Source organism: Anguilla rostrata, chromosome 8 (assembly GCF_018555375.3).
Source record: "Anguilla rostrata isolate EN2019 chromosome 8, ASM1855537v3, whole genome shotgun sequence".
In the NCBI taxonomy this organism is placed as follows: Eukaryota; Metazoa; Chordata; class Actinopteri; order Anguilliformes; family Anguillidae; genus Anguilla; species Anguilla rostrata.
Window position 1 is genome coordinate 23,263,527 of NC_057940.1, and position 26,882 is coordinate 23,290,408.

Consider the following 26,882-nt stretch of genomic DNA (forward strand, 5'->3'; position numbering starts at 1 on the left):
TATCTCTATAAGCATAGGCTACCACACTGGGTTAACCTTTGTATCTGACTGGGCGCTGACCCATAGGTATCAATATCTTTAGTTAGCACCCGCCACCAAAGACACCAACTTGTTCCCCATGTGATCCGTTTTCCAAAAATACAAAACACGATTACACTGTAGGCCTATTATGGAGAACCTAAGGTTTACATAATGGTGATCCAGTTGGATGTTTTGCAAATGAGCACTGTCTCTTTATCACACTGCTGACTCCCTGTCGGCACAGTAAACAGTCTGGTTTCCTTTGGGGGTCTGATAAGGGGCACACTTCGGTAATCCACCCTAAAACAAGATCTGTGATTTATTTTTTCCTTGAGCATGTCTCATAGACGTCGACATTTTGTTTTTAGCAACTAGCCTAACTTTATACTGTTGGCTCAATTTAGGGCTTTCTCAGCAACATTAACGACATTCAACACACAGTTGCTTTACTAACAATATTCAAAGTCAAATACATAAAAGTATCCAATCTTTCAATCCCCCGTGCAGTAAATTCTCTGACAGATTAGCTACCGTTCTCCACTGACTCGCAGTTTCTGTATACGCCTACAGCCTTTGGTCCAGTTAGTAATCAACTCCAACGGATTGAACTCACAGCCGTTCATCATTTGACAAGAAAAAAACAAACCAAGGACAGTGCCCTCGTGTCGCCCTATTCGGACATTCCAAAAAGACGTTTTAGCTTTAAGTTTTCGCGTTACATTCGTTTTGTTTCGGTTTTGTGTTGTAGTTGTAATCTAGCTAATCTCTCTAAATTAAAATCATGGATAATTTCGCAATGGATTTTAACCAGTTTTGCACTTTTGATACTTTCAGAAGGCTATGGGAACATTATGGATACGGTCGTAGGTCTAATCTTCAAGATTTAAGAAAAAAAGAGTTCGCCAGGATTAAAGGTAATCAATGGAATCCCCGAACTGCATGAGAATGTAGCATACATAGATATGCAGTCATTGCGTAATATGACTCTTAAAAAATCATGTGTTCATAACACTTTTTGTGTTACTACTTTTGTATTACTTTCAACACATTTTGTATTACTACTTTTGTATTACAAATAGACTATACAGTTACAATTTATGTGTCACCTAATGGGAGACTTGTGACAGACTGTGTTGCAAGTAATACAAAATGTGTTGCCCTTAACTAGACATGGAGGTGTGTTTAAAATGAAAAGATGTGTCGTTTTAACACTGTTTGAGAGTGGTAGGCTATATATCATATAGGCTGTGTGTGTGTTTCCAGATTTTCCAACATTAACAGGAAAACGAAGGAATGCGAAGATAAATTAACTGCCTGAAACTAGAATACGCAGCCAAGTTGCGACAATGGGTCTTCTATTTGTTCCGTTCCGTCTGACGTGTTTGACGTTCGTTGAGATTATCCATTAACTCCACAGTTGTAGCGAGTGACTTGCAATTTGAAGGAGGATTGGGACGCGTGCCAGGCGGAGACATGCAATCTATATAAAATGCAAAGAAAAATACGTTTTCAACTTACAAAAATTCTAATTTACCACGCATACAAAGCACTGTATATAAGTAATTAATTCACACGTGCAAAAAAAAACAGACCTGCCATTAAAAGTACTGGCCAAGTTACTAGAAACAATATTGGCCATTTTAGCTCACACAAATTAAACAAGCTGTATTCAAATGCAGTGTTACCCAATGTTTCCTAAATACTTTAAAGTAACTGTGTTTTTTCATTTTACTGTAGGTGTATGTAAACTTTTGGCCTCAACTGTAGATAAGGTTGGTCAACATATCGCTCAACATAGGACTCTGATTAGTGGAAGGCCTACAATTGATGAATAGACTACAAGGAGCAGGACCATAAAATATTTTGGACTTTCATGGATAATGAAGTGTGCCTGTGTCCCATAGACTGTATAAAAAATGTGGACAAACTGACTGTCACCCACTGACTTTCCATGGGATTGTGAAAACTGTTTTTAACCTGAGGAAGTGGGGCTGGAGCAGTCATCCAGAGGATGGCCGAACACCAGATTGGGTGGCGTGTGGAGTTTCCGACCAAACATAAATACAGGAGGGGTGCAGCCTGTCAACTCCTGCACCTCAGACCGTGGGTGCAGGTGGCACACATATGGGCACTCCGATGGGCAGCAGGCTGTGCAGGGTGGCTCTGCACACCTGCTCTCATACCCAGCTCACCTCCCTGCCATGCTGGCTGCCTTCTTGCTGATCTTCGCCGGATCTGTGGCACCAGCGGAAGCCCCCATGGAAGCTGTCTGATGGGGGCTGCTGTGCCTGTGGCAATGTCATGCTGGCTAATAATGGTTTGGGTGCAGTCGTTGTCTTTAGCCATAAACAGGTATTGGAATCAGCCAGGAGAGCATGTAACTGGCTGCACTCTCCCAGACTAGGCCCCTCACAGCTGTGCTGTACAAGCTGTTCCTCAGCAAGCTGGGTCTCACTGGAGCAGCCTTTCCCTCCAGTGCTGGCTGCTCATTGGACAGTGCCACATTGCCTGCTGGTGGTGGGCTAGGGCAGGCACCAGGCGCCTGCCACCCAGCCATGTCAGTGGTCACCCCCTTGCTGGCTTGGACATCTAAAACCAGGATGCAGGGATCGGTGATATTGGCCTGGAATAACTTTTTCTGGATAGTGACTGGGCCCAGATGAATGGGTAGCTGAGAGCACCTATGCATGTTCAGTGCTTGTCCAGTCACTGCCTCTAGCTGAATGTCCATAGCTACCCAGGGCGTTTTACTCAGGAGCAACCCAGTCTGGATCAGGCTGATGGTGGGGCCTATGTGGTGTCACTGGGACCCCAACCACCTTGCACAAGACCTGCTGGCTCCAAGGTGACCCACCCTCTTTGCAATGGGGCACATCTGCCCACAGGCTGCCGTTGCCCCGTCTAGGCCAGCCTGTACAATAGTACAAGAACAGACAAGACTCATGGCATCACCTCCTGAGGTCATTCACTGCCCTTGCAAGAGTAGAGTCTGTACTGTGTGTGTACTATATTAAATTAAATGCATTTTACCAGGCCATTTGCATTTTGAGGCTGTCAAAAAATCTGTAACCATTAACTGAAAAAGAATAAAGCTAAAATTAACTTAAAATAACTAAGTTAGACTTAAAATAGATGTTCGCCAAATTTTCTTATTTGTGTTGTCTTTTTTTCTGTCAAGTATTCATTTGTTTCTGTGGAGGCTTGATGCTTTTCTGCACTGCTGACCGGCTCTGGACTTGGAATGGCCACTTGGAATTTTTAGAAACTGTCTGAGAGCACGTTTTGTAGCGAGTGAACTACATGTGCAGGGCTGTTTAATGTTTGACGCTGGAGCCTGGAGTGCGCCAGTGAGCTAAGCAAAAGCTTAGGAAATGTGTCATTGTAGCTTGGTTTAAAAAGGGGGGGGATCAGATATTCACATTGGCTAATATACTGTAAGTGCATCTATGTGGAGTGCACTCATTCGCCTTGCTCCATTGATTCTGGAAAATAGAGCCCTAAGACTTTCAACTGATGATTTCAATTGAACGTCGCAGATTGGCATTCAAACTTAAAATCAAAAAGGAAGATCCTTATGGTATTCTGTGGCCATGCTGGGCCCTGGCATCTCATATATGGCTTTGTGTTCTGGTGTCACTTCAGAGGTAATTAAACTCTGTGGGAGAGGAGACACCTTGACACCCTTGGTTTGTATGAAGACATAAGGGTCTCAGCATGGCTTTTAATTGCATTAAAAAGAGACATTCTCTTTGATGTCTGTGGAGGGGAGAGGAAGAGGAAAACCTCCAGCGTTCTCATGGTCAGGTCAACCAGAGCAGGCTACAACATAATATTGTGTCGACCATGATATTACGTTCTCTCTGGAAGGCCGTAATATAAAAACTAGATTCACGACATGCCCAGAGTTTTATTTTAGATTCTTTAAAAGAGGGCTCTTGCAATTTCAACTTGTTTCTTCTGCAATACATTTCTGCCCAAGAAATAAATGGTTGTATTATGGTCTTCAATTAAAATTATAGACAAAATCATTATTACACCTTTAATATTTATCTTGTCCCAAAGCAACTGAAACCTCTCTCTCCCCCCTCCCCCCTCCCACCTCTCTCTCTCTCACACAGGAATGACTTACTTGGATCATGCTGGAACAACATTGTATCCAGAGTGTCTTATTAAAGGATTCTTCCAAGATATGGCTAGTAATGTCTATGGTGAGCTAAGTGTTGGGGTGGCTCTGAGTGTGTAACAGTGTACATTTGGGTTGGCACAGTACAGTACAATACAGTAGTTCCACCAGGATACAAGAAAGTTCTATAGATACTTCTCTTGCAAGCTTTGAAGGATTCACAATTAGTGAAGAGGATACAGCTTGGAGAGATCAATCAGTGATGCAATGCTATTGTGTATTTGTGGTTAGAGGAGAGAAACTACTGACAATGTGGGTCAGACAAACCGGCTTGGCTTAAAAAAGGTGGTTCTGAGCACTATGTCAGACATTCATACACCTGACTTTGTGATATATTACACTGGTTGCAACACTTGAAAATAGTCAAAATAACCTTGTGCTGTGTTTAAAATGTTACACTGATGATGACAGGTGGCATAGTGGTGCAGTGGATAGCACCTCACTGTCACCTCACAACAAGAAGGTTCTGAATTCGAATCCCAGCTGGGGCCTTTCTGTGTGTTGTGTCTTCCATGTTCTTCCCTGTGTTAGCATGGGGTTCCTCTTTGTACTCCGGTTTCCTCCCACAGTCCAACGACTCTAAATTGGAGACCGATCCTAAATTGCCCATAGGTATGAGAGTGAATTCCTGCATCTTGCCCAATGCATGCTGGGATAGGCAGCAGGCTCCTCACCGCACCCCTGACCAAAAATAAACATAAATAAGGGTGGATGGAGTGGTGGATGGTGACTTCTTACTAAAAGTTTTTATTATTTATTATTTCAACCTTATAATTTTAATAAATGATGCTTTCATCTGACAGGCAACCCACACAGCCATAACTCCAGCAGCAGGCTAACCCATGACACAGTTGAACGTGTCCGCTACAGGTAACTTTACCTCAGAAAGCATGAAAACCTGAGTAATAAGCAGCAGATAGCTTAACACAATAGCTAAAACTGTTGTATTCTACAGCAGATAATGCCTGAAAGATTTCTCAGCCAAAATGTAGTTTCTTTCTTTCACACTTTCACAGCAGTCTATTGGTAGCTCTGTGAAGTTGTAGTTAACAGTAAAAAAATCAGTAAGATCGATCTTGCATCAGTTAGGGTATCCTAGTTTCTGTCATAGTAACAGTCATTTTTGCCATTTCAGTTTTGGGATATTAAAATTGACACATCTATTACATTAATTAAACAACGTTTAATGCAACAACCTCAAATGGTGACAAAGTCATCATTATCAAATACTAACAGAAATAGTATCTCAAAAAACAAAGTAGCATAAACATTTATGGCACAAAACACGTAATTGTAATGTGCAGTACACTCAGATGTTTTCAATAATAAACTTGCTTATGCTTCTATACATAGGCCTATAAATGACTAAAAAGGAAAAATTATATTTTTGTTTGTGCATTCCCATATTTTTTGTTTTCATTTATCTTATTTTATTTACATCCATGCTGGTATACTTGTTTGAAATGCTGTAGAAAACCATAAAGGTCTTTGTTGTTTGGTAAAATGTATTTAACAAGATATATTAACCCTCTTAAAACCTCCAGTTCATTGAGAGATGAAAGAGGTGAAGATCTATCTTCTACTCTGTGCAAATATTACAGTGATAGTAGAAGCTATTTACATTAGGAAAACTGCTTTTAATCATCAGGTTCATGCATTGTTTTGGCTGTTGTTTTCACCTTGATTCTTTTCTTTGTAGAATATTACAGCACTTCAACACCAGCCCAGAAGAATATACAGTGGTTTTCACTTCTGGCTGCACTGCTGCACTCAAACTTGTGGCTGAGAGCTTTCCCTGGAAGGCAGCCTCCACTGAGGAGCCGGGAAGTCAGTTCTGTTACCTGACTGATAACCACACTTCAGTAGTGGGAATCAGGGCAGTAGCATCCTCATTTGGAGCTGAAGTTATTTCCATTTTACCAGAAGAGGTGGAAACCAGAGTAAAAGTAATGTCCCAGACAGGTGGCAAAGGATACCAAGTGCCACACCTATTCAGCTACCCTGCTCAAAGCAATTTCTCTGGAAATAAATACCCTCTATGGTATGTGAAGGGTATCCAGGCCAGGAAGCTGTACCCCTCTTGCGACAGAGAAGGAACATGGTTTGTTTTACTGGATGCTGCCTCTTTTGTAAGCTGCTCATTTTTGGACCTCCAAGAACACCCAGCTGATTTCGTACCCATCTCTTTCTACAAGATGTTTGGCTTCCCCACAGGACTGGGAGCTCTTCTTGTCAGAAATGATGCAGCATCCATCCTTAAGAAATCATATTTTGGAGGAGGGACTGCAGCAGCTTATTTGCCAGAAGAGGACTATTTTGTAGCAAGGCCAACCACCTCCAGCAGGTAATCTACAGCTTATATTTTTATATTATCCCCCTCTATTAAAATATAATTGTTGATGGAGCACTATGTTACTGTATCAGTTATTTGTGTATACCTTTTGAATAGAAATGCACCAATACTTTTTTCCTTGGCCACTTCTGATACTTCTGATACTGAGTGTTCTCAGAGGTTCCCAACTGATGTGCTGTGGTGTGTACTGTGGCCTGGTGTACATACAATAAAAATCCTTGAAATCTTTCTGCAAATATTTACCCTCATTAAATACTGAATATACTAGTAGTGATGGCCAGTGGTTTTGACTCAGTATTTGCTTAACTTCTGAAGAATGATACCGCATCCGTCCTGTGGTATTCCAGATGCTTGTGCACTCTATGCCATAGCAGGTACAAGGTGTTCTGGTGGCATTTGGTGGGCCAACAGTATATTAAGTGACTTAACTTTGGGGTTTTCATCTTCTTGGTCAGTACCTGAATTAGAGCGTACAAGTTGTGGCACTGTGCTGGGGGTGGTTTCTGAGTAAGGGGTGTATGGACAAGACATACTCTGGAAAAGTCCAGCCTTAAAAGTTTTTATTCACCCCTTGTACTTAAAAACGGCCACAAAATAATTTTAATAAAGACAACAAAAACAAAAGCACCACTGTTAAAGTCAAGAACAAAAACGGTCCCAAGGTTTAGCAATGCAAGCCCAAGCAGTGGAAATGTGTCAAATAGCAGCCCTCTCTCTTCTGCCCCACTCTTCCTGGCATCACAAGGTACAGACAGTATGCAACACTCCTTTCTAATGTGTCATTTCACATTTCTCAGTATTCAGTATTGTGAAGTGGGATGTGTAGTAATTTCTAACTGTAATGCTGGTGGAAATGCAGATCTCTCCTGGTGCAACTGACTTCAGTTGCTTGGGAAGTAGGCTAACATGTATTGTTTTCTTGTATTACTCCAGATTTGAAGATGGCACTGTATCTTTTTTGGATATAATTTCCCTACATCATGGTTTTGAGACACTGCAGAGGCTCACTGGTAAGTAAACAGGGCCATATAGAAAAATTACAAAGCTGTAATAATGAATAAACTACAGGCAGAGTTTCCTGGTGTCCAAATATCTGTTCTGCCATTCATTGGTTCCTAATGATAGGATGCATCCCAACTTTGAGATGTATGTGATCAAGCAGCAATTAAGTTTTAGGCCTTTTTTTGTTTTTGCCACTGTATAGTTCCATCTTTCCAATTTGACAGGTTTCTATAAATGACTGTTGGTTTGTCAGGGAAGTTTTCACTGATTTTTGTGTTTTTTTTTTTGGCAGTTCTGTGAATTTGCCTGTTTTTAGTGCGTTCCAATGTTTTTTTGTCAGTTTTTGATGATAACCATCAACCGTAACATACAGTTAGTCGTTGCAATCAAATGTTTGACGACCCCAATTAACAGTGTTAATGCTGAGTATTTCTTCTCCTATTAGCTATGGTGATGTTTGTGGTTCATCTGAAAGGCTGAAAGAATGCTCTTTCCAATTTCTCAGCCCTGGAAGTAGTTAAGCTGGACTGAAGCGATAAAATGCACCAGCCTATCAAGCCGCAACAGCCCAATGATTTTAAAAAAACTTTAAACACTTCAGTTGTTGCTGCAGTTGAACATGTTTCAGTCATTTCCCATTGCTGCACATGAGATCTATTGGTTAATTTAATAGATTAATGGGGTTTTTTCCCCAGTTTTCCATGATATTTAACAACTTTGCTGTTCTGTGACTTCAGCCAGTATTTTCCAAGACAAACACCCAGCCTTAATTATTGCATACAGTAACTGCTTAATCTGAATTATTTATTTCTTACTTGGTGAGTTGAAATAGAGTGACTTGTTGCAAAGATTATCTCAGTTTGTCTTCAGGTACCCGTGTCTGTCTTGCTTGCATCTTGATTTGTGCCTCGTCTTTATAGGTGGAGGTAAATAGATGCTTGGATCATAAGTAAATGTCAAAATAAATATAGAAATAAAATGAAATAGAAAGATTAGAAATAGAAAATGTGCAAATATATGTATGCAGATAAATAATGAATACACAGACAAATACAGAAATGTGGATATTTGCAGATAAATAATGAATACACAGACAAATACAGAAATGTTGAGAATATCCACAAATAAGAATGTATATGTCTTATTCTGACTGTATTTTTTTCAGTATTCTGTTTTTTTCTCAATATTTTATATTTTATTTTATGTTTCATTTGGCAAGTTTCATCCTCAATTTGCTGTATGTTAAACTAAAAGCCATGTTGCATCCTTTGAAATAGTAGCCATACTATTTTATTATGGTATAGCTACAGCCACGGTGAATACTTATTTCCTTCTCAGGTAGCATGGACAGAATCCAGCAGCATACCTTTGGTCTTGCACGCTACACATACATCTTATTAACCAGCCTTCACCATAGCAACGGAAAACCACTGGCTCGGATCTACTGTGACACAGATTTTGAAGACCCCAGCATGCAGGGTGCCATCCTTAACTTCAACCTACTGGACAGCCAAGGAAACTTTGTGGGGTACTCTCAGGTATGCACACAGATGAAAGTAAAGGCATCACTATTCCATTGCTATTTTTTTTTTTTTACTTTTTTTTTTTTTTACGATCATATGACCCAAAAAAAAGTCTCTGCTCAAGTGCCAGCCTCTTAGTTCAGTTGAAATGTTTGATTAAACATCAGAGTATTTGTGGAGAGTGGAGAAATTATCAATAGTGTCTCTGTCAGACAGTAATTAGGTAACTGTATAAGGCTGATACTATTAAAATTGAATTTGTATTTTTTTAATTGGTTTTTTGAATTTTCTCATTAAAGGAAAATTCACACAAAAGCAAAAAAGGGTGGTATGTTCACTATCTGCTGACAAAAATTCCCAGAGGAAGGTGTAGGTACTGCCCTGCTTTGTATCACAAAGCATTTCTTCAGTCCCGATTACTTGGAAAGAACACCTATGTAGTAAAAAAAAGTATATGTATTTTGGCATTCCTACATTTTTGTGATGTCAAAATCAATCATAGCTTATTGTTACGGTTACTTTGTGAATCGAGTAAGTGGACTTGTCAATAATGTGTTGCTAACTAAGCTGTTATTTGTCCCACAACAGTCAAAACCTATAATAATTATTGTCCTGCAATAAAGCACTCAGATAATTAAGCAATGTTTAACTATTGTGGTGACAGGATAACCACCCTCACTTTTATTTATTTAAAAAAAACAAACAGGAAATATACAGTGAAATGCGATTGGGATCGTGACACATTTTTACTGTTGTGTCTAAGTCAACTGTGTGACACATTGTTAGGAAGCAAGAATTCACTGGTGAGCTCAGCAATAGCAAACAACCTGGTAAACCACTGTAGTGGATGACCGAAGAATACTTCAATATATCGAAGACTACTTTCCACTCAAACAACTGTAATTCAATTGTGAAGAAAACCCCCTTTTTAACTGTCAAACAGACAAAGAACAATCTCCAGGTGAAGAGATTGATGTGTCAAAGACTACCATAAAGAGAAGACTATACCAGCATAATCTCTGACGATTCACTGCAAGGAAAGCTTGAAGAACAGAACAGACAGGTTAGGGTGCTACAAAGTACATTAGAAAAATTGCACTTATTGAACAATGTCTGATGGACAGATGAGACAAGTACACTACATTTCCAAAAGTATGTGGACAACTGAACATCACACCCATATGTACTTGTTGAACATGTTACATATTACGGTACATATCTTTCTAAAACTGTAGGCATTAATAGGAAGTTGGATCCCCCTTTGCTGCTAGAACAGCCTCCACTCTTCTGGGCGTAAGGCCTGGCTCACAGTCGACGTGCCAAATCATTCCAAAGGTGTTTGATGGGGGAGAGGTCAGGGCTCTGTGCAGGCCAGTGAAGTTCCTCCCCACCAAACTCAGCAAATTCATTTCTTTATGGATCTTGCTTTGTACTGTACTGTACCACTGCTGATTGTGAGTTATTGCTTAAATATATGCCAACATTGTTTTCATCATGTTGCTATATTAAACATATACTGTATAATGTATAAAACTCATTCAAGATGGCTGATGATCAATATAGAATTTTTTTATTTAGGTGGAGAAACTGGCAAGTCTTTTCAATATCCATCTGCGCACTGGTTGTTTCTGCAACATAGGTGCCTGCCAGTTTTACCTGGGCATCACCAATGAAGCAGTGAAGAGTAATCTACAGGTAAGGGATTTTTTTTATACATGGTCCCTCCATTTCAGGGCACCATAATATTTGGGACAAATGGTGTTTCTGATTAGTCAGGTGTGTTCCATTGCTTCCTTTAGTGCAGGTATAAGAGAGCATTTGGTATCTACAGTAGTATTGATTTTTGGGTTTTGATTGCCTTTGTATTCTGTTATTGGTGCTTGTTAGCATGAAGACCAGAGTTGGAAGCCATTATGAGGCTGAGAAAAAAAAATGGAGACATGGGCCAAACCTTAGACTTATCAAAATCAACTGTTTGGAACATCATTAAGTAGAAAGAGAGCACTGGTGAGCTCAGTAAAGGGCCTGGTAGGCCAATGAAGACCTCTACAGTTGATAACTGGATAATTCTCACCATAATGAAGAATAATCCCAAACAGACCAGAGGCCTCTTCAGGAGGTAGGTGTGTGTGTGTCAGTGACTACTGTCCTCACAAGACTTCACAAACAGAACTACAGAGGCTACACTGCAAGATGTGAACCACTAGTTAGCCACAAAAACAGGACAGTCATATTTCAGTTTGCTAAGAAGTACCAAAAAGAGCCTACAGAGTTCTGGGAAAAGATCTTGCGGACAGATGAGACCACGATTCACTTCCATCAGAATGATGGAAAGAGGAAAATGCTGAGGCCAAAAGGAACTGCACAAGATCCAAAGAACAGTTACAATCCAAAGGACTTGTACACTAGGGACATTGCATGTGCTGTTGTTTGAGCAGAAAGTGAGTACGGATCATGATGGAATCCCAATGCGGACAGTGGAGACTCATATCAATGTAAATGTAATCCGGCTAAATCATATGTAGATAGATAAGGAATTAGCCATAATATTTTACTGTGTACAGGGCCTTTACTGGTAGCAGATTCATTAATGTGTCTGAAGAGTCCCAATATGCTCTGTCTGAAGCTTCTTTCACCTATGCAACTTAACTCATAAATGTAATGGCAGTTTTCCATGCTGGCGTCATGCGTGAACAGAAGCTGAAGTCGATTTTCCATGCAAGATATTCCTCCCATTTGCTGGTTCAGGACCAATAATATCTTTCCACAACTCTAGTGTGAACAAAAGCAGAAACATTCCCAGATAAAGCATGTAAAAGGTTATAGTGTTCTTAAGTAAGACCTTTAGTTTCTAGCACAATTTCTTTAGTAAAGATTTTACATAATCTGCTTTCTCAACAACTTTGATTGACCAATTCTAAGAGAATGTTGCATGCTAGTACATGCAATACCAATTGGGATGGTAAAAAAACACTGAAAATACATACATTATAAATGGACACTTTTTGATGTTAGTACTCTATTTTATTGATATATTATCCTCCTTAGTTTATGGTATAAAACTATTCATTTCAGCAAGGTCCTGAAAATGAACGGGAGTGAATTGGGAGCCTGATAACTGGGAGGAAGGTGATGCTGTTGGTTGGCAGGGCAGTTAATGGCTATGACTAGTATTCATGCTATGCAAATACAGTGGGGTTTGCTCCACAAACCTTACTTGTGTTATACCACTCATTAAGCAAAAAAGTATGCATTATTTATTTATTTATTTATTTTGCTTCCTCCAGGCAGGTCACTCATGTGGCGACAACATGGACCTTATTGATGGGCATCCAACAGGATCAGTGCGCATATCCTTTGGTTATATGTCCAGCTTCGATGACTGTCAGAACTTTCTCAAGTTTATAGTGAAGTGCTTTGTCCAGGGGCCGGTAAAATTCACAGAGGAAAACCTAGAGAGACTGAGACCTGCAGCAGCTCCACACATCCAGGACCCCCTGCTGCTATTACCAGGTGTCCAGTCTGAAAATGGAAGGAAGAAGGAGGAGTATGATTTGACGGCTGCAAGGATAACCTCATCTGGAGAACTTGGTACCCCAGCAGCTAGAGGCATGGGAACCCCTGGAACACTAACCAACATCTTCCTGTATCCAATTAAATCTTGTGCTGCCCTGGAGGTATGCTTCCAACCTTCTATATCATGGGGTGACATTGGAGGGTTTCAGTCAAAGGAATGATCTTATATATAAACCAGAAAGGAATCAATTCAACGATACATTTAAAAAATGTAAACTTTATTACAAATAAAAACAGCACATTACCACAAGTAGTTTGGCAGGATGTTCTGGGCAGTAGACAGGACAGAGCTAAGCTACCCCTCATCTGAGAACACAGGGCTCTTTCCAATCGCATATCGAATCAGTTACCTCCTTGAATTCTTTTTTGCGTCCTTTCCTCGCTTGCTTGGCTCCACCCATCAGAGGACGCAAGGAAAGCATGCGAGGAAAGGATGCACAGACAGAAAAATGGAGGAAACGTATTAGGAAAATGGAATGTCCTTGTTCAGTCAAGCATAAGTTTGATGCCACATCAATTACACATGTGGCCGATGTTGAGAGGTGGATCCACAGATCGATCATTTATACATCACATGTATTGTCAAACTGAATTTTCATATCTGAAAAGGGATTTGTATGGAGTTTTTCATTGTATTTGCTATCAAGTTGGCTTCTAGTCTCTTTGATATATTGTTCTTTTTTATAACACAACAACAATGTATGGAGTTTTTCATAGTATTTGCTATCAAGTTGGCTTCTAGTCTCTTTGATATATTGTTTATAACACAACAACTACGCCACCTTTATCTGCTGGGCTGATAATAACCTTTTGGTTCTTTAAAAGTTAATCTAGAGCAGTATGTTCCTTCACAGATAAATTGAACTCAAAGATAAAATGGTTGGCGTCAAACAATTAATTATTTAAATGAGAAAATTTCTAACTGGGAAGTCTCAACAATGATTAATCATGTGGAACTTAGATGTTCATGGCACTTTTATTTAAAAATACTCAGGCATTTAATCTTTAAATACAAAAGGGAATAGTGGCCCTGGGGTGTGGTGCGGGGTTAGCTTCCTGGAAGACCTTCCTTGAAGAGGTAATATCAGAACTCCCTATATTTGTTTGACATGAAGGCCTGAGGGTCTCTCTTTATTTACCCAAGGAATTTCTTGTGTTGTTTGGGGAAGGGATAGAGAAAAAACAGCAATAGACTTATGATCAGGCTTCTCTCTAACAATCTAACTCTGTATAGATCTTGACCAACAAACCAGTATCTTTCATATGTCCCTTTCTTTCACATGCTAAATCTTCAAACTAGGTATCCAACATGTACATAAAGCTAATAAAAACAGCTGTATTTAGTATATACAAATATAGACATTTACCAAAACTGGGTGAATGTATTCTTTAGTATGTTTCCAATAGTTAATGTTTTGGTTTTTGACAGCATACTTTTTCTTTTTCAGGTGAACGAATGGCCCTTGGGACCACAGGGTCTGTTGTATGATAGGGTATGGATGGTAGTGAACATGAACGGAGTTTGTCTAAGCCAGAAACAAGAGCCACGCTTGTGCCTGATTTGTCCACAGGTCCATTTGGACACAAAAAACCTGAGTGTGAATGCATCAGGTGAGATACAGTGCCATGAACTGTTGCAAAGGACCATGCTTAATGTTTATACGATTAACAGTGAATTGAGACAGAACATAAAGTGGCAGGGATACAGTCTGCAACTACATTCACTATATATACAGTAATGTTTATTGATTGCAATATAGTACTGTACTACAACGCTGTAGTACATTCCACTTTCATTGACCAAATAGTGGTTAGCTAGGTTGGCACGTTCAGTGCTCCACAGATGAAACACAGAACCAAGTTGCATGAATGACTATTGGAAACATGAGGGGAAATGGTTTTGAAATAGTTTATTATGACAATGATTTAGTTCCTGATAAATATATGTGAGTGTGTTTGTTGTAACTTGCTCAAATTAAACTGTGATAAATCTGAAATCATCTTATTCAAACCTAAATCTGTAACCAAATCCACTCATCACTTGCTTCTCAGCAGTGACAGCTCTGCTGTTTCCGCATCTCCAATCATCCACAGCCTTGGTGTTATTTTTGATCAGACTCTCTGCTTTGAATGTCACATTAACTAAATGGCTAGCGTAAGGTATACACGTAAGGGAAGCAAGATGAATACGGTTACTTACATATGTGTGAAGCGCTGGAATAAGCTGTCTATATACCGATCTGCTTTTCTTGTTAGATCAGGGTGTGGTTGTGTTCAGTAAAGGACAGAGAATCTGCAATATTGGAGAATCGGTGAGAGGTACAACTGCATCTTCTCCATTGCAAGTGGAGAAGTGTAAATCCACTCCCTCTTTCTGCTTCTCCTATAATAAAAAATTCAGCCATGTCCTTTATGTTTTTAGGAATTAATCCTATATTTGTTCCTCTGGAGGGCAGCAGTGAGCAATATCAGGCAGAGCCTGTGCATCAGAGCAAGGTGTGTGGGGACAGGTGAGTCAACTGCACTCCTACATAACAAGCATATAATTTTGCTCTGTGTACCTACACGTTAAGTATATTAGTACATAAATACATAGACTTTGACTTGTAATGACACAAATTGCACATCACAAAATGCCTTTTTGGGGGGGTGGTGATGAAAAGAAGTTATGAAATGTATCATTTTAGAAAATTGTATTTCTGCGTAACTCTATGTATCATAAATTCCATTTATGCTCATCATAAATCATTCTAAATGGCCAGTATCATAAATTCAGCTGTTACAAAAATATAGTATGTACAATAATTGAACATATGCCTTTATAAGTTGTCATTTTGAAATACATTTACATAGTGCAATCCTCTAATTGACTGATTGATGTAAAAAGTGTGCCATTATAGCACTGCGTTTTGTGATCTTTTTAAGGGTTCAAACAGTGGACTGTGGTGACAGAGTAGCTGCTTGGCTGTCAGAGTTCCTGGGGAAACCATGCCGCCTCATCAGACAAAGTCCTAATTTCACCAGAGACAGGAGGCGAGACCACAAGACAGGTGAGCAGTTTTACCTCCCATTTCAAAAAACTTGAAGAGGGTAATTTATTTTCTTCGCAATGTATCTGAATGATGAACTCTCCTTTGTATTAATGGTAAGTAAATAGAACATTTTAGAATTATTGTCATAAAACAAAAATATTTATAAATAAAATCAACAACAACATCAAAGTCAACAAAAATTTTATATTGAGCTTTCAAAACAAGTTTGAAAGGAGGAAAGGTGAGCAGTGGTGCTTGAAGTGCATGCGTGTAAAGTGGCCTGTATTTGGTTGCCTGCTGGGAAGGGAGAGGGCATCTTTTGTTCTCTGATTTCCAAGGCAGACTGAAAAGGGGGATGCAATGGGTGCCTAGGGGAGGACATCTGTGCTGAAGTCGGCAAGGGTGGTGGTATAAAGAGGGATGCTACAGCACTATTATCTGTGATGCACCTGGATGTTAATGAGATTGGAAATTTTATCATGCATAAACGGAATATCGTTTCCCTCCACTCGTTCCAAATAATTTTGTGAGATGCAATAAAGAAATTTTCATCAGCATGGGTTGGATAACACAGTGGCGAGGGTGAGGTGCACTTTGGCATTGTGCTGTGATAATTTAGTGTTGAATGACAATCACAAAAACTCTTTCATAGATGTTGAGAGAGACTCTTAATGATTTAAGACAATTTAAATAAATGTGTAAGATATAGAATAATAGGGAATGAAGGTTGTTAATAGAAACTGAAAAGTTTATACTGTAACTTATGTTAGTTTGAAGGATTCTGATCCTTTCGTTGGAATAGATATTTACATTACTGTTATTTTTAATTAGGCTATTCTCATTTTATAAGCATACACCATAGTTTAAATTAACCTTCTAATAAAACCAGGCTTAATAGAGATCTCATTAGAACGATGGTCCTGTGTTTACAATCAAAGAAGTCTCCTCCTCTGTCCATAACCCTTCTCACTCCATTTTTATATTTTATATCAGTTTTTATTTTTATGTCTCCTTTTTTGATAGGTGTCACCATCAAGTAAAAGCAATTCCAAGGTTGACTCTGGTTTTGTAATTAGCCCTGTCAGCTTGTCGTTTCGCTTTGCTGTACTCGTGCTTTTTCACCTCCACCATTGCATTACCTAGCTAGTTACAAATTACTCGCCGAAGCCTGATCCCACCCCACAGGCTCTGTAGCCACATCCACCCCTCCCCACACAGAAAATAGTGTGACACACAGAAATATCCCAAACACATCTTTGAAGAAGAAATACAGGCAGAGGAGCACTGATTCAGCATGTGCGTGTAGACGGAGAATGCCAGTGCATCATACCACTGAGCATGGTTGTTTTATAACATTTTCAAGGTAAAAATTTGGCATAGTATGCCTTTAATGAAATACTCTTTTCATTGCAGCTCGTCCAAACACACTTTCATTGCAACTCATCAGCTGAAAATGGCGTTTGCCAAAATCCTTCAGGAGGGAGGTCAACTATGCAGAATTAAGAAACCACTCACTTATCACAAATTCCAGCCTGTCTCTCATTCACAGTGTGAATCCAATGTTACTCCATCTGGTTGCTGCTGTATGCTAGCTCGGTATTGCAAATGAAAGGGATTTTAAGACCTTGATCAGAGATTCCACACCGGAGGCCTTAATATTATATATATTATATAGGCCTCTTAATATTCTTAGTTGGTCTCACTTTTATGTTCACATAGTTAGCCAGAATAGCAAAGAAGAATAGTGTCACATGTAGTGTCACATGTATGGTCTTGGCTTGCATGCTTATTGCCATGGGACATGTGATGTGTACTTATAAGGATAATATAAATAATATAGAATGTATCTATCCTGCTGCGCTGGAAATATTTTCACAAAAGAGTCTTCCTGAACACCTCTTGTAAAATGGCTTAGTTTAGTTGAAGGAGTATTCCATCTCACCTCCTGAATCTCATGTCATCATAAAAATAGATGTCTTTCTTCATTTTCAGGAGGGTCAGCAGTTTCCTTGTCTCTGGTGAATGAAGCCCAATACTTGATGATCAACAGGGCTAGTATAGATCTCCTACAGGAGCTTATCATCGGCAGGTAAGATACTCAGTCCGTCTACAATTACAAGTACTAAAGCATGAGGTCTTATGCTTTAGTAATTATACTTACAGCCTGGGGTATAAGATTTTAATTTGTTGAAGTATTTTTTAAATTAATTTTATGAATTATTCCCTCACCCCCACCCACATGTCAGTACAGTTAGGCCTGAGGGTGCTGGGCCCACCCACTGAGAATGCTGTGCCCCCCAAATATGTATCTGATCATTTAAAACCATGATCGCAATCCACCCCCATCCCCCCCTTTCACTGTTTAGTTGGTATGCTACCACCATGTCAGTGCAGCACAAACAGCAAATATACAAATAACTGAATTATGCCTTGTTATGGCAGTTCATCTGGCCCCCCAAAGACTGAGCCCTGGCAATGGGTCTGCCCCTGCCTGTGAGTCTGTGGGAGAGGTTTGCTGTGAGCTGATTACATAGGTCACTATGGGAAGGGGGGAAAGGGGGAAATGCACACACCCAGAAAAGAAGAAAAACCCTCAGTCCAAATTCTAGGAAATATTACTGTACATTCCAGAAAATAGAATGGTGGATAGTAAAGGTTCTACTGTGTATTGCTATGTACATATGAAATACAATGCATTGAAACAGCACAGAAGATAAAAATATTAGTTATTGGATTAAACTGATTAAATGTCATACTATGTGAATGTTCATTCATAATGTTGCCTAACGAGGGTTAATTGTTCAATAGACATTAAAAGTGCTTTATTTAAAACAATTAAAACATTTTCAGTGGTACAAGAGTTCAAGGGTTCAAACAAAAACCAGCATGCACAAGGTTTCCTGGGAACAATTATAAGAATCCATGCCTTACACAGAGTTAAAAGTTAGGTTGTTGGATATTTAGAAGTTTAGATATCTTTGTTAATATTTAGAGTATTTTATCCTATTCTGGATGTTACATTTTAAGAACAGAATAACCTTTGGAATGCAGTTACCCTTACAGTTTAAGTATATTCCGTGTCTTCAGGTTTATCACAGGATTTATTTTAATCTTTTACACTTTCAGTATGACTTCATTTAGAGCACTGCCTAAATGGATTGTCTTGATGACATTGATACTAATGGAATAGAATGAACATCCATTCCTTTTTTGGTGGTTTAAATATTTGTTGGAAATAGAAACGGTTCTGGCAGCTACCAGCACTTTGATGTCCAGCAGCTGATTCACCGTTTCCGTGCAAACCTGGTCATCTGGGGAGAGGAGCCCTTTGAAGAGGATGAATGGACCAGCTTGAAGATTGGCAGTACCCTTTTCAAGGTGATACGGTCTGTCAGTTTTGCAAGTGACAAGTAGAGCTGTAAATTCCAATATCAAATAAAATATTATCTATTGGCTAGATCTTTGGGGATATTGATTAACCTTTTTCTTGGAAAGAATACTGTGAGCTTATTTGCTAAAAAAAAAAAAAAAAAAGTATTTTGGTATTACAAGAGGTGGTACTGCATATGCCTGTATGAGCAGGCATTTTTTGCTGAATAAACTGCAGTTGAATTTTTCTGTATCTTAGATGTTGTAATGTTATCTGCGTGACTACATGGCCATCTTATCTTAAAATAGTTTGTAACCATCAATAAAGCTATTCTAGAATAGCATAGTATCTAGTCCTTATGATTTATCTTCTTATTTTAGAACAAAACGCAAATATTAACCCTATACAACAAAAATATCAAACATTATGTTTTTATTTTTAAAATGATCCCTTCTATCATCACTAATCACTATTTTCAGTTTTCATATTTTAAAACTGAAATTTTCTATGAAGTACCAATGGCAACTCTTTTGAGCACTGTAAAATGTCATGCTGAAAATTGGTCTCTTTTTAAACATTGTTTAAAAGAATCTTTAAAAGCAATGTTACTTATTTTGCATGTTGCTGCATTGTTGCATTAAATGTCATTTCTATTCTCATTGTTTAAGCAGTTTTTAAAAATACATTTATTTACCCTTGTTGTGGAAACCCAAGTTGATCTGTTTTTATGTTGTGAATCTGTTTGGAATTATGAGCTCTTCTTATAAGTCCCATGGTGTTTCTTTTACCTCATCTGCTCATAGGGTTTCCCTATTTTGAATTAGTCAAAAACATTACATTGTCTATTCGGGACGTCAAACTGTAAAAAAGACCTATAAAAAATTTGAAAACCGAACATTGTGGTCAAAAAATGGACATCTGGCAACCATTATTTATTTTAATTTTTTTAAAACTTTTTTTATGTTGAAATAAATATAAAAATCTATTCAGATAGTAATATATTTTCAGGTGGCTGGACAATGTGGCCGGTGTCAGATGATTGGAATTGATCAGTCCACAGCAGCCAGGAGTCAAGAGCCTCTGCAATCACTTGCCACCTGCCGCAATGGAAAGGTCAGTGGAAAGAATTGGTTTCATAATTAATATGTTCAGTTATTATTTTTAATGCATTACTTCAAATGTTGCAGAAAAATCCTACAGTCCCATGGTTCGACAAACTTCACCACCAGGTAGTTTGTGTAAGCATGAAAGAGAATAACACTTTTCACCACTAGCTGGTGTGCGTGAGAATGAGTGAGAACAGTAGGAATAGCTTGTAGAGCTTGTTAATAGCTTGTTGCTTTTCTTGCATGATGGTGCACAGCGCTTTAACCACTTAACTGGTTTTATTTGTGTTCGTTGTGTTTTTTTACAGTGAAATTTTCAATCAATCTTGTCACACAATATACTGTTTGAGTTTTAAAAAAGTGCTATCTCTGAGAAACATCAACAGAACATCCGTTGTTTATTTAGTACAGTAATTCTCTGGAGGAGTTATTATTGTCCGTTTGCATTTGGAGGCCTTGGAAGAAATCCCTTCTATGAGTGAACATTTCTGAAGGCAGTGAAAATAGCTTTGACTGTACAACAGAGGGCATGTTCAATGAAGTAATTGATCCCATTTTAGATTGGTGAGCATCTAAATACATTCTCAAAATACTTGTGTTATTATTCAGTACGCTTATAAATAATGAGTAGGTCTGATTTTGAATAATAAATATGGCATGTGAAACTGTGGACCCACTGTTGATTTTAGCGAATCAGGTTCCTGACTTGGAGAAGCCTGACCTAGGAATGAACTGTGGGGGATTTATGACATTCTGTTGACCCCACGACACCTGGCTTCTGGCTTTTCCCAACGGTTAGCATTTGGCAAAGGTTAATCCTAAATAAAAAGCCCTGCCAGTTTCGTTGATTGGTCTTCTAACTGTACTTCATAGTGCCTGGTGTTTGTGGCTCCAACAGTTTGTAAAGTTTCACCTTTCAAATATTTAAAGCAACAAGCTAGCAATCAGAAAACCTGTCCCCAAGAGGCTTTTCTACACTTCTATAAAATCTTTAAAAATCCCCACTTACAGAAAAATAATGGAGACAGAAAGAGAAAGTAAAGATCAAAGGAAAAAAATAATAAAATAAACAATGGGTACATTTTTATCTCAGTAGGTAGTAAGTTCCACAATAGTGCTTCTTTTACAGAGAAACAATGGTGTACAAAGGAGGTTTTACCATAGACTGTAGAGAATGTATGGAAAAGTGACTTTTCATGGGCTTGTAAATTATTTTAAGTGCAGTTTTTGTGCTGCCATGTTGTACAAATTAAAGCCAGAGACTGCGCAGTAGGGAATCTTATATGGTCAGAAAGTCTAGGCCGGCTCCAGGCACAGTGTGAGTGACAGTTCAGAGCCATTAATGAGGATGTGAGGATGTGAGTGCTTGATAATCTTTTTCATTAAATAAATGAAATAATCATTTTTTTTAAATGTGTTCTGTATTTACTCAGATTCCCTAGAGGTAATCAGAAAGGGGTCAAATACTTTTCCACAGCACTGTAAGTCAGATATCAGACATTTAAAGTTTATGAGGCTGTGTAGTTTGATTCTAGATGTATCTCATTTTAAAATTATATCACATATGAGAAGAAATTAACTTATTCCGTAAGTTTGTCATATTACACCTTTTCCTGTGATCAAATGCTGAGTAGATAAAATTAGATTAAAAGCAAGTCCCAAGCTAGGATTCACGGAACGCCTTTTTAGTGAGACTACACCTCAAACTTGCGTGTATCACATAGTACATAGGGAAAAAAGCTTAACGTGCACTGAAATTAGAGTTTAGCATGCATATCTCATGCCAGGATCAGGCCTATGGGGAATTTCCTGCCTCTGAGGACAAAAGAACTCAGGAAGTGTATTCAGAGCTATCCAGTATTTACATGGTTGTTCAGTTACCCCGGTTTACAGGGGAATTCCATGTTCATGAAAAAAACTTTGTAAAATAATCTTTTTACTTGTAGAAGAGAGAGTAGCTGTCCTCCTGGTTAACATGAGCTCTCTACCTGTAGGGAGTGTCGAGATATAGCCCCTAACTCAGTGGTCTCCAACCCTGGTCCTGGAGAGTTACAGGATCTGCTGGTTTTTGTTTTTACCTTAAAATCAGCACCCAGTTGAGAACCAAGACACCAGGTGAGTTGAGTTAACTGTGTAATCAACTGCTCTAATTGATTCATGAAGTGCAGAGTCACTATGAAAACCAGCAGACCCTGTAGCTCTCCAGGACCAGGGTTGGAGACCACTGCCCTAACTAGTGTGTATGCTCCATGTATTTGCTTTACTAAGGACTACAACAGGCGGGTACTTACGGTCCATGGGCAAGTGTCAGACAACAACAGTCAAAAGGTTGATACTCCTACTGAGTACAAAAAAAATGGCTGGGTGCTACTACTTGGCCTGCAGAGAGGGTAACCTTACTCGCTAGCAAGCTAACTCACTAAAGAAAGAAAATTTAAGTGTTCAGTTCAGTTTTCTTTACTACTTAATTTCTACTAAACATTAAATGCTGCTTCATAGGATCAAATTATATTGGTTTAACGTAACTATGATTTGAATAATTGTGATTTGTGCATTTGACTCATAGCAAGCTATTTCAGAAATGGTCATGACTTGAGCAAAATTTGGTTGTCAAAATAAATCCGGAAAGAACATATGCTTTTATAGATCACCGGTTCTGAGAGAGAATGGGGGAGAGGAGACAAAGGCTTCAAGCCAGGGAAGGAGAGATTTATGGTTGACATTTGTTAACATTCCCTAATACGAGAGCTGATACAGATATTCTCCACATCTACACATTTCAGTAAATTATCTGACAAGAATATCATGCTTGTCTCATATTCCTTCATTGTTGTCTTTTGTTCCTTTTATAAATGAAGCATCAACAGCAAAATTACCTGCTTGAGTTGTCATTTTAGTGGAATAAAGACAGAAGTAGCCTATATGGGTCTAAGAAATCCATTTGTAGTATTACCAGTTCTACTGCTAGTTTAAAATGAAATGTTTTCAATGCTGGGTTTTTAGTCACTTCACATGTAGTTGCACTGTTTACAAGGTATGGGTCAGCTTCCTCCATTTGCATTGTCATTCTGCAGTAAACAGTTTGTTACGTCTCTGTGTTCTTTTTAAACACATGCTTCTGATGCCTGACTAGCCATCATGCCAAAGCCTACAGCTAAATAGCCCAATGTTTATTGTAGGCATGGGTGCTTATGTACAAACTGAACTTTCATTTGCTTGACTTGCCAAACCGAGCTGGTCTGTAAAGGGTACATACCTAAGCTAGGAGATCCATGATGCTACAAAGGCCGACCAATTTCAAATATTAATTTAGATCTTAATCCATGTCTTTATTTTCTCAATGCCATGCCTAATATTATAATAGACCCTAACACATGTTGGCTGCTAATTACCATAATATACTTTGCAAAGACTTGTATTCTTTTATATTGGATAAAAGAATCCCCCCCCAGCTTTTGAGTTATTTTTAGACCAAATTGCTCAATCCCTACCATTAGAAAGACTAACTCTCAAGCAACATCAAAGAAGTTCAGTTTTTCCACATTTTTGGTCTCCCTTGTCCTTTTACTTTGAAATAGAGACTCATACCTTGACTGGTGTATGATAGACTGTATATGTGTGTGGGTGTGCAAGGCTTAAGTGTGTGTTTGTTTGTGTAGGTTTATACATACTGCATAATGTTGGTGTGCACATGATTGGATGTGAGCATGTCCTTGCAAATGTTCCTACATGCATACCTACCTGGCTGACACAGAACGTTCTTGTGGTGTCATTGCAGTGTAGTGGCAATGTTATAATATTGGCAGGGCATTCCAGTGACATTGTGGGAGCATTTTGTGTTAGCTAGATAAATAAACACGTTATGTTGATGTATGTGCATGTATATGTATTTGTATAAGGGTATATGTATAGGTATAAATGTGTGTGTACTGTATATGTGTTTGCACGTACATATGAAAATAGTTAACACAACAGAACTCTTATGCTTATGTATTTTCTATGACATGATTTCCTAATAGAATCCCCTGAAGACCAATTTCCTTTGCTTATTTTATATTTTATTTATGTCTATGCTCCTATATAGCATAAATCACATTAAAAATAGCATTGAAAATGGGATGCTCTTACATTCTCTTGCATTGTACGTCACTCTGGAAAAGAGCATCTGCTAAATGACTGTAATGTAATGTAACATAGGATGGTTGATCTTAAATCAGAAGCTATTGATTTACCACTTCTTTCTGGACCACAGTTTTATTGTTTAACATTGCACTATTATCTAGTGTCAAATTGTAATGACTTAAAAACTTTAATTACTGGATTGCGGCTTCTGCTTACAATAACTATGACAGTTGTTTATGGTCTTTGTAATTCGTAGGAGTTGTATTTGACTTTTTCCACAGGCCACCTTTGGGATGTATCTGATCCACCAGGAGTCCTCGAGTTCTGTTTTAACGGTGGGATCCCCTGTCATTCCTGAAACATTACCTGCCCATCAGAAAACAAACTGTACACCTTAATAGCACTAAAAGGAGACACACTTATTCATTTTTAGAGTTGTGGGCAAGCATTTGAAAATGAAATGCAAATTAATAAAAGGATGAATGGTTATGTCTATTCATTGCTGTTGTTAATTCTGGACTTAGTCAGATGACAAGCTGTATCATTTTCTTAATAGCTGGTCACATATTCCTGAACAAAACAATATGAATGCTGTCAATACATTAAATAGGTTTGTGGTATTATATAATGTGGATATTTCACACTGTAATGTAAGCGTTAGTTAGGACTGTAGTGTTTGTGAAGCATGCAACAGTGATGAGGTAAGAGTTGGAACGTTGCCAAAACATGGTGGACGGTTGAAAATGTTCATGTCCCATCCCCATACAAGAAAGCATACGAGAGCACAGAGTATAGAAATACATACTAGAGTTAATAATTGCACATTTAGGTACTGTACTGCATTGTGTGACAATATTTTTGCATTATTTTTTAATCTGATAGCAATGTTCCATCTTAAAACTTCATAAGGGGCTCATTTATATGCTTTATAATGAACAAAAAGCATTTTATTCAATTTTGGAGAGATTTTGGATATGTTTCTGGACCCCTAGATATTTTAGACCACTGTACTGACTGAAAGCTTGTAATTCCCACTTGAAAATTATGCAACAGTGATTTTCTTGAGTCAAAACAGTTGATTTGTAGTGAAATACATGAATATGTTGCGATTTACAGCAATGCATAATTTAGACATTTTGGATAGATTTGGAGACGCTGGGTACACTGCTTAGTTTTTGCTTCATACATCTATAGTAGTTCTACATATCCACCCTTAGATTTTATGAACTTGTGGTCAAGAAGTTTTTGATCTAGCACATGTATAGTTTAACCTGCTGTATATATGCAATCTCTCAGTATTTCATTGCAAACTTAAAAAGTGCAGATTCATTTTTTATTTTTTGTCAAAACAATTGCATTTGTGGCACTTTTCTATTTCTTCCAAAATTATGAATATAAACTAATCTGCATTAGTATTGTACATTGTACAAATGTCTTGCTTCATTTAAGCCATTTTTCAAGTCTCTGTGGTGTTCACATCTGGAGTTATAAAGCTTTAAATAGGGTACCCCCTAAATGGGCAAGGATTGGCAAGATTTGGCTTGTGCGCTAAGGGATTAAAATGTAGAAACAAGAGCTAATTGAATGTTGATCCTCTTGCTGCTGTAATGCTTAAAAATTGTCTCTACTGATTGATTACTGATTACTGATGTCAGTAATAAAGGTTTTGTGTTGCAAGTAAGCATTGTTGTACCAAATCTTTTTTTCACTAAATTAAACAAATAAACAAATAATTTGTTTACAACTAAATTATTGAAATTCTATTCAATCATTTTGCAAAGTGGGAGGTGGAGGGGTGAGCGGGAGATCTTGTCGAGTTTTTTCTTTTTAAACCACAGGTAGCCTAATAAATTTAAACAGTGGTGCAAGTAAAATAAACTCTGAAGTCAGAAGAAATATAGCAAAGCTGAAGGGGTTAGACTTAGATATGTGGGGCCAAGTAAACATATTGTGGCAAGAAATTTATTTATTTTTTATTTATTTTCTCCCGGACAGCTGCGATGCCCTACGCACAGTACGTGTGCTGTGTATAGGGAGGGACGGCCCTACGTCCTTGTGCGTCCCTAGCTTTTTAACTGACTGCTCATCCTCATCCCTTTCTGGGGCAGAATTCAAACTGAAAATGATCCGCCTCCTCCTCTTTGTGATTGGCTGTCTTTTAGCAACGGGACAGATTCCTCCCAAAACCAAGGGCTTAAAACGTTTGCTTTGGTCAGCAATTATAAGGGGCCCACAGAGACTGCATTTGGACAGGGCCCAGAATTTCATGCTACACCCTTGCCCCTGGCCATATCAAAGCATAGAAAATAACTGAGTACCACACTGGAATGGATGAACAGATGATTCAGCAATGTTGAATCTGAGCCACTGTACTTCGTGGCAACTACTGAACCTCAGATACAAATACAAAAATGCAGGCATGGTCTTAGCCATTCCTATTGAAATAATTTCTTGAGAGAGAGAGGGATTCTTTAAAGAGAGAGCGAGAAAGTGTGTGTGTGTGTGTTAGGCCTGGTTCGATTTCTGGTTTTACCAGTGCCATGTGATGAACGTGCTTACACCGGTTTTATTTTATGCAAACCGACCGTACCAGC

General features: G+C 38.5%; 1 protein-coding gene across 1 annotated transcript; it reads left to right on the forward strand.

Moving 5' to 3' along the window:
- The first annotated feature begins 565 nt into the window (after positions 1-565).
- On the forward strand, positions 566-25,969 carry mocos (molybdenum cofactor sulfurase). The gene is made up of 15 exons (XM_064347116.1): positions 566-935; positions 4,140-4,229; positions 5,008-5,074; positions 5,904-6,548; positions 7,491-7,567; positions 8,898-9,097; positions 10,661-10,777; positions 12,370-12,759; positions 14,107-14,269; positions 15,081-15,168; positions 15,584-15,708; positions 17,683-17,779; positions 18,930-19,068; positions 20,069-20,173; positions 24,570-25,969. The coding sequence occupies exons 1-15, from the start codon at positions 803-805 to the stop codon at positions 24,684-24,686; spliced, it is 2,553 nt and encodes an 850-aa protein (XP_064203186.1). The 5' UTR covers positions 566-802; the 3' UTR covers positions 24,687-25,969.
- Positions 25,970-26,882: the final 913 nt, after the last annotated feature.

Bases quoted from the DNA above. Each gene is read 5' to 3' on its own strand.
- mocos (XM_064347116.1), top strand. From the start codon at position 803: ATGGATAATTTCGCAATGGATTTTAACCAGTTTTGCACTTTTGATACT. The intron at 936-4,139 runs GTAATCAATGGA...TCTCTCACACAG, and splicing joins AGAGTTCGCCAGGATTAAAG to GAATGACTTACTTGGATCAT. The intron at 7,568-8,897 runs GTAAGTAAACAG...TTTCCTTCTCAG, and splicing joins GACACTGCAGAGGCTCACTG to GTAGCATGGACAGAATCCAG.